Source organism: Etheostoma spectabile, chromosome 9, assembly GCF_008692095.1.
Source record: "Etheostoma spectabile isolate EspeVRDwgs_2016 chromosome 9, UIUC_Espe_1.0, whole genome shotgun sequence".
Classification (NCBI taxonomy): domain Eukaryota; kingdom Metazoa; phylum Chordata; class Actinopteri; order Perciformes; family Percidae; genus Etheostoma; species Etheostoma spectabile.
In genome coordinates this window covers 15,561,194-15,568,992 of record NC_045741.1, presented here as the reverse complement: position 1 = coordinate 15,568,992, position 7,799 = coordinate 15,561,194, and the positions used below count along the sequence as shown (strand labels likewise).

Sequence of the window (7,799 nt, the reverse complement as noted above, 5' to 3'; positions counted from 1 at the left end):
GCTGGGTTTTAGAGTTTTTTAAAGTTGCTTTTTTGTTCTAAAAGCCTTTTAAAATCTCAATGACATCATACACATCGTACGGTCACTTCCTTTTTTTCATTAACAATTAATTAGCCTAACACAGCTGACAGGTTAGGCTCTCCCTGTCAATACACATGCTAGAAAGAGGATTGCTAATGTTTTAAAGACCACGCCAAAATATTCACTCAGACATTCTGGCTCCGCTTCGGATGCCATCAAGCAGGAGGTCTGGTCATAATCAGCCCTTCACTAACCAATCAGCATTCATTAACAGAATGTTAGCATTTCTCAACAACAATCAGGCGAAAGAGACAAATTTTGCTGTCTAGCTCCATAGAGTCCCATTCGTTTTGCACTTGCCCGCTATCACCCCTAGTGGAACTCAGGTGGAACTGCAACCAAATTTGGTACAATGGGGCTTAATTGGGAGTGAACCATGGACAGTTAAATAAATGGACCAACAGACCCCGTTGTTCTGGACAGAGACCAGTAAAGGATATCAGAAGAACTTTTCTGGTGATGGCTAGGCGTTACTACGCAGCCTCCAACTGAGCTTGACGACGTAGTTGTGACGTGGGCAACGTGTCTGAAAGTTGTAGTCTTCTGGTAGCTGTGCCAAGAGAAATCTCAATCATTCCCATGCAGCAGAGACGGAGAGTGTAGGTATACAGTGAGGTTCAAAAGTTTGGGCACCCCAGGTAAAAATGTGTATTAATATGCATAAAGAAGCCAAGAAAAGATGGAAAAATCTCCAAAAGGCAAAATTCAAAATAACAGAAAACAAAAAAATGGCATCTGCAAGAGTTTGGGCACCCTGCAGAGTTAATACCTTGTACTGCCACCTTTGGCACGTATCACAGCTTGGAAACGCTCCTAGCCAGCCAAGAGTCTTTCAATTCTTGTTTGAGGTATCTTCACCCATTCGTCCTTACAAAAGTCTTCCAGTTCTGTGAGATTTCTGGGCTGTCTGTCACACACTGCTCTTTTAAGGTCTATCCATAGATTTTCAATTGTGTTCAGGTCAGGAGATTGTGAAGGCCATGGCAAAACGTTCAGTTTATGCCTCTTGATGTAATTCACAGTGAATTTTGAGGTGTGTTTAGGATCATTATCCATTTGTAGAATCCATCCTCTCTTTAACTTCAGCTGTTTCACAGATGGCATCAAGTTATCGTCCAAAATTTGCTGAAATTTATTGAATCCATTTTTTCTTCTACTCGTGAAATGTTTCCTGTGCCACTGGCTGCAATACAACCCCAAAGCATGATTGATTCCCCCCTCCATGCTTAACAGCTGGACAGAGGTTCTTTTCATTAAATTCTGTGCCCTTTCTTCTCCAAATGTACCTTTTCTGGCCAAGAAGTTCTATTTTAACCTCACCGGTCCACAGAACTTGTTCCCACAATGCATCAGGCTTGTCTATATGTTCATTTGCAAACTTCAAATGCTAAAGACCATATTTGTACAAGTATCTCTTTATAGTGGAATGGTGTAGCACAACTCCAGTGTCTGCCAGGTCTTTCTGGATGGATCGTGCAGTCAAACGTGGGTTTGGACTTGCTTTTCTCACAATCCTGCGAGCTATTCTGTCTGATATTTTTCTTGGTCTTCCAGATCTTGCTATAACTTCTACTGTTCCTGATGACTACCATTTCTTAATTACCTTCCGAACAGAGGATATTGGCATCTGAAAACGCTTTGCTATCTTCTTATAGCCTTCTCCTGCTTTGTGAGCGTCAACTATTTTCAGTTTCAGTTTTTCTAGACAACTGCTTAGAAGACCCCATAGTCCTGATTGTTGGGGCAAGGTCAGATGAGTCCGGGCATTTAAAACCTTAAGATTGACATCACTTGGTCTTTCCAGACGATGACTGAGGACAATTCATGACACTGTCAGGTCTCAGCTTTCCAAAGGGGCCGGTGCATGCTATAAACTTTGCAGGGTTTCAAAACTTTTGCAGATGCCATTTTTTTGTTTTCTGTTATTTTGAAAGTGTAAATGATGGAAATGAAATCAAACTTTTTGTGACATAATATAGGAATGTCTAATCATCAAGGCATTTGATGCCTTTTGGAGATTTTTCCATCTTTTCTTGGCTTCTTTATGCCTGTTAATACAATTTTTTACCTGGTGTGCCCAAACTTTCGAACCCCATTGTATGTTAGGAGATAACATTGATACAGGCTAATTACTGCTAAAACTAACATACTTGGGATGAAAAGGCATAATGAAATAACTGAGCAGGAAATTGTGTAAATACAAGTTTGGTCTATTTACTATCTATTAGTTACTTCACAATGCGTTTTTATTTGTTTAATTTTGAAAACGTTGTGGTGACCCAAGTGGTTGCTTTAAAGTTTAGGCATTTAGCGATTCAGGCAATTCGTTTTTTGTTTATTTATTTCGATTTCTAATTTAAACGGTAGATTTTAGATTTTGAAATTCACACTCAAAAGCTTCCATTTTAAATGCAGATAGATGTTCCATTTTATAAACGCATGACCGTGGATGTCTTTTACTTTGAAACCCAAGCCCGGAAGCTATGCGTTTCCTTCATTGTTAGCAGTCTGATGGTTGAGCAGTGCTTCCTTCCCAGATGCACGCAGAAATAAACCACCGGTGACTCGTCGTCACTCCGCAGTGGAAGATGGCTGCGGCGGACCGGCCCCCTGTTAGGGAAGGAGTACGGATAGTTTTTCTGTGTGTGGGCTGGTACACGGTCAGTTCGGGGGGAAACATTGTCAACAAAATCATCCTCAATGGATTCCCGTACCCGGTCACAGTCTCTCTGTTTCATATTATTTCTATCGTCGTCTTCCTCCCGCCGTTGTTGCGGGCATGGGGAGTCCCCAGAACAGAACTGCCGAGCAGGTACTACCGGTGGTATATCCTGCCTTTAGCTTTCGGGAAATACTTTGCCTCTGTGTCGGCACACTTCAGCATATGGAAAGTACCCGTTTCATATGCGCACACCGGTGAGTACAGCGGAATTCAATTAATTTGGATAATAATGTGAGGCCACCTGGCTAACTTGATGTCTACTCTGTAATAGATATTTCCCAGGACGGCGAAGGCATGTCCCGCCCTTCTCCCCTTCTGATTGGCGCACCTTGACATTCTTACCCCAACCACGCCCACTCATTTTGCCTAAACCAAACCAACCAGAGCAGGCAACGAGTACTAGCCAACGCACTACAAAGTGCTAGCCTTTGCCATCCTAGGAGCAAAATTGGCGTACCGTCAGCTGACGTTAGCTTCTTGGCTAACGCTGGTCCATTCGGCGACACCGACATGTAACTAGCTTGGGGCCTGGGTTAGTGTGGCGTCCCGGAGGTCGTGAACAGACAGGCTTTCATTGGCTTAATTAACTTTACATGGGTCCTGTTAACTTCCAATTGGTTAGCTTTCGTCTCCCTTTTTAAAATAACCAGCTAATGTTAACTGACTGCTGTCAGCTAGCTAGCCAACTTAATTAAGGCTAATATACCACGTCAGGGGGAGGCTCTATTACTGAACCTGTTCTGTATTGCAGTGTGCCTCTTTAACTTTATTCTCAGAACAAAGATAAAATCAGATCTCAACTACTCGTGTAATTGAGTTTTCTCCCAAGAAACCCAATGTGAAATAGTGTTTGGTTACCTGCTGTAGAATTCCACTGGCTACCTGCGTTATAAGAGCAGCAGCTTATATGGTTACACTCAATTTCCACATTCTTAGGTACACCTAGCTAAAACTGATTCAGTCTTTAATACATCCTTACCTTATTATGTTCAGTTTAGGCTGAAACTGTTTAGAGAGATGTTCATTCAACTGTATGGGCTTTTTTGAGGCGGTGGTGAGATGTTTCTCAACTTTTGTCCACCCTATTTCTATATCAATATTGGTGTACTTAATATAAGAAACACCTCAGTATAATGCAATACAGTTAAACCACACCACAACTTATAGCCATTAAAATTACCACATGGTTTCATCAACATCTGTGTGATTTTTGACAGTGCTGTATTTCTATTTAATTTGTAACTGGTGTGCCGTCTTGGCCAGGTCTCCCTTGGAAAAGAGATTTCAATCTCAAGGGACTTCCTGGTTAAATAAAAAAATAAAAACACAAACAGCTTCAACTGAACAGCCTTCATGATAGTAGGATTTTTTTCTAATAAAGTGACCTCTGACTCTATAGTAAAAACCTGTGAATAAAAACAGTCCTAACTTCTAGTACTCTCTCTCACCTTGAAAAACATGTAAGTAAACGTCAAATCAAACTCCTCTAAACCACTTCAAAGATCCCTGGTGGTGTTAGAACCAGGTTTAGGAACTGGAAGGATTTATTGCAGGGCTGTTTTAAACTGCTAGTTTTAGTTAGGTGTACCTAAATAAATTGGCAACAGTGTTTTGTGAAAGCTGTGCAAATCAAGTAAGTAAACTTGAAATGGCACCTCTGCACACCACTTTAAAGACCCCTGGTGATCTTTTGCCATTGCTGGGTGCCATTGCTGCCAATTCAATAAAATCCCAAGTCTGTTGGTTTCTTTTCCATCAACACTTTTAACTGGTTTTACCATCTAAAACAACAAAAGTAGATACATTCAGTCAATTTCCACTAGTACCATGACAGTGAAAATGTACACTCAGTTGTCGGCATAATACAATAAATACAAAAGTCTGCAATAAATCCTTCCCTTGAACTGTATGCATTATTTTGTTTAAGTGTTTCCCATACACTCCGTTTAATGCACTAAAGTTCAACAGCACCAAACGCTAGCTTCAGCCTCCAAAAAGGTCATGATCTGAACATTAGTCCCTTCATATTTAGTGCATTAGTTTTAGCTAGCTAAGTGTATAGTAAAACATGCATAAACTAGTCTCAACGTCTGATATATTGTTCCAACTAGAAGTAGACTTCAAAGTAAACTTCTACGCCTGTTTTGACATCCTAAACTAATTCAAAGAACCACGGTGCAGTGTTTCCTTTAGGATTTTTTTTTTTTAGCAGTGGGAGCAAGTTTGTCCCAACAACCAATTTGTTTGAGGAACTATAGGGCACTTAACTTCTACAACAGGTCTACATTTAGAACGGACCCACCGCGGTGATGTTTTTGGTGGCGCTGTTAAGAAGAAAGCAAACGTTTTCATTCATATTTATTATACAGGAACGTTAAAAGTAATATTACATTACAAAATAACAGGCCTGACTCAGGTTAAAAACTGTTTTTCAGCAGGTTCCTGTTCTGCAGAAACATAAAACATTGAACATGATTACAGCACAATAAAGTCCATCAACATTACAGTATGTGGAGTTAAACTGGTCGTGCCCAATAACCTCTGTAACCGTTCTATGTGAGCCCGTCTCGGTGTAACGTAGAGTTTGTCCTGCGTGTCTCTGTGACCTGTAACATTAGAGAGCCAATCACAGACATTATTAGATCTTGGTAGAAGCATGCTGCATGCTTATTAGCTCACAGACTCTGGTGAGATTTACTCCTTAGGTATTGAAATTGGATATATAATGAAGGCATTTTTCGATACTCAGGACTCTAAGGGCATTTATAGGCTTTATTCGGTCTGCGCCTAAAAAGTATTTAATTTAGTACCCAATCCTACTCTTAAGTTAAACTCTCTCATTGTTGGTAACACACACCAAGATAAACCTGATAGTACGCCAGTCAGTGACTCAGTGACACAATTCAATAGAGGTGTGTTTGAACGAGGATTTGGCTTTGACGTACCTGCTGCTGTTGAATGGCATTATGTGTTTGTCAAGGAAACAAACTTTGTTATACTTTCCAAGAGTGTTGTAGTGCTGTGGTGTCCTGTAACGCCCTGCTATACCATCAACTACTAAAACTATTTCTAGTCACTGTTCCTTTATCTTTTACTGTGACTGTTATTGCCACTAAAAGGAAGTATTTCCTCACCACTGTCACACTAAATGCTAGCTCTTGGGGAATTACTAGAATGATTGGGTCCTTGTAAATTATAGTGTGGTCTAGACCTATTCTCTGTAAAGTGTCTTGAGATAACTCTTGTTATGAATTGATTCTATAAATAAAATTGAGTTGTTGTACTTTTCAAGCTGACATTGGTTGTTTTTTTTCAATCTTTTTTTTCTCTCACAGTCAAAGCTACAATGCCAATATGGGTTGTGCTGTTATCAAGAATTATCATGAAGGAGAAGCAAACCACGAAGGTGAGTAGGTTTCGACACAGCAAGCATGGCACAAGACCTGCTCTGTTTTAGCCCGTTTCTCTGTGTTAGAGACTTAGCAGTGGGGATGTGGCACATTACTGCTCCTGTACTGCATCTCATATTACGGCCATTTGCAGGGGCTTTTGTCCCTGAAGTTGATTTGGTCTTCTGTGGAGGGGGGGGGGGGACTATTAGTAGTGTGCTCTGTGGAGCTGTTTTATATACAACAATTCAGATCTCAATGAAAAAAGAGAAAGACCCTCAACATGTACCTCTACTTGATTAATTGATTCTGGATCAGGGCAAAGTTCACAAAGTTTTGACATCTTTGTATTACAGCTTCATTTTCCATCCTGAAGGTGGAATATTTTACAGTCTAGGTTTGCTAAATATGAATAAGGAGACCTCGGAGTCTCACATCAGCTTGTCATGTTTACCTTACAGTCAACAGTTCAGTATACAGACAGGCTGGGTCCACAGACAGGGAACATAAGTGGGTGTGTGTGTGGATGTGAGGCCCAGCCGGGGCCGCACTGTGTTACCCGTATAACCGTTTATAAAATAAAAAAATAAAGCATTATGCTGGAGAAGTTGTATTCGATTGCACAAGTGTACCTAATAAAGTGGACACTGTAGATCTTCCAAAAACTGTGTACATAAACAGTACCTTTTATCAAATGTATTTGAGTGCAGAAAGCCTTCAGGAGGAATTTTCAGAATAAGTCAGGAAACATGAAATGGGACAGAAATGTAGGCCTCTGCCAAGATAGATGAGTCCTTCAGGGTTACCAAAAAAAAAAAAAAACAGCCAGCCATGTTACAATAGTGTGCTTGTGTTAAAAGTATGTGTACTGGCTATATCAGGATGTTCAGTTAGATGTTTAGTTCATAAGTTGTTACCAAAACTACTCTGCTTCCTCTAGTAGTTCACCCTGTGGAAAAATATTAATCCTCAACCAACAAATTAAGAGTTCTGGCTTAAAGGCACAGTCCACAGTTTTGATGTAGGGACAATTTCTGTCTAAAAGAAGTTCCAACCTACTTCTTACTTCCTCATTACTGTTGCTTGTTTTTTCTGTATTTGTTTTGCATACTGTATCAGACTTACTTGGACAATAAAAATTGATGGCTGTTGGATCTTTTGAGGGCAGTAAGCGGAATCCTCCAATTAGTAGTGTAGTGCGGTGTTTTCTGTTTCACTCTGTGTGGTTAGTTTGAGGGGTAGGAGAGTGGGTGAGTACACAAGTGGGTTTCATAACACCTGCATGTCTCTTACATTTCTCATGAGCCAACATTTTCAACATGCAAATAACTCTGGCTGTAGATGTTTCTGATAGTTTCAGTCTATAAGGTGTTGTCCCCAAGTGTGTGGTCTCCGATAGAAGGGCTAGTATGTCCAGCTGCAGCCTCTAAAATGGGAAAAGGTCTTTGGCCGGGTTGGTTCAGTGGGTAGAGCAGGCGCGTATATACTTAGACCTGTGACGATTTCCTGCATGTCTTCCCCCTCTCTTTCCCCTTTCTCACCTAGCTGTCCTATCAAATAAAGGCAGAAAAGCCGAAAAAATAATCTAAAAAAAAAAAAAAAAAAAA

General features: G+C 40.5%; 1 protein-coding gene across 1 annotated transcript in view; it reads left to right on the top strand.

Moving 5' to 3' along the window:
- The first annotated feature begins 2,596 nt into the window (after positions 1–2,596).
- slc35e1 (solute carrier family 35 member E1) overlaps positions 2,597–7,799 on the top strand; it is a 9,158-nt gene continuing 3,955 nt past the window's right edge. The window contains exons 1-2 of the mRNA XM_032525056.1: positions 2,597–2,997; positions 6,139–6,209. Coding sequence (XP_032380947.1) covers positions 2,670–2,997; positions 6,139–6,209 — 399 coding nt within the window. The 5' untranslated portion in view covers positions 2,597–2,669. The remainder of the gene's footprint in view (positions 2,998–6,138; positions 6,210–7,799) is intronic.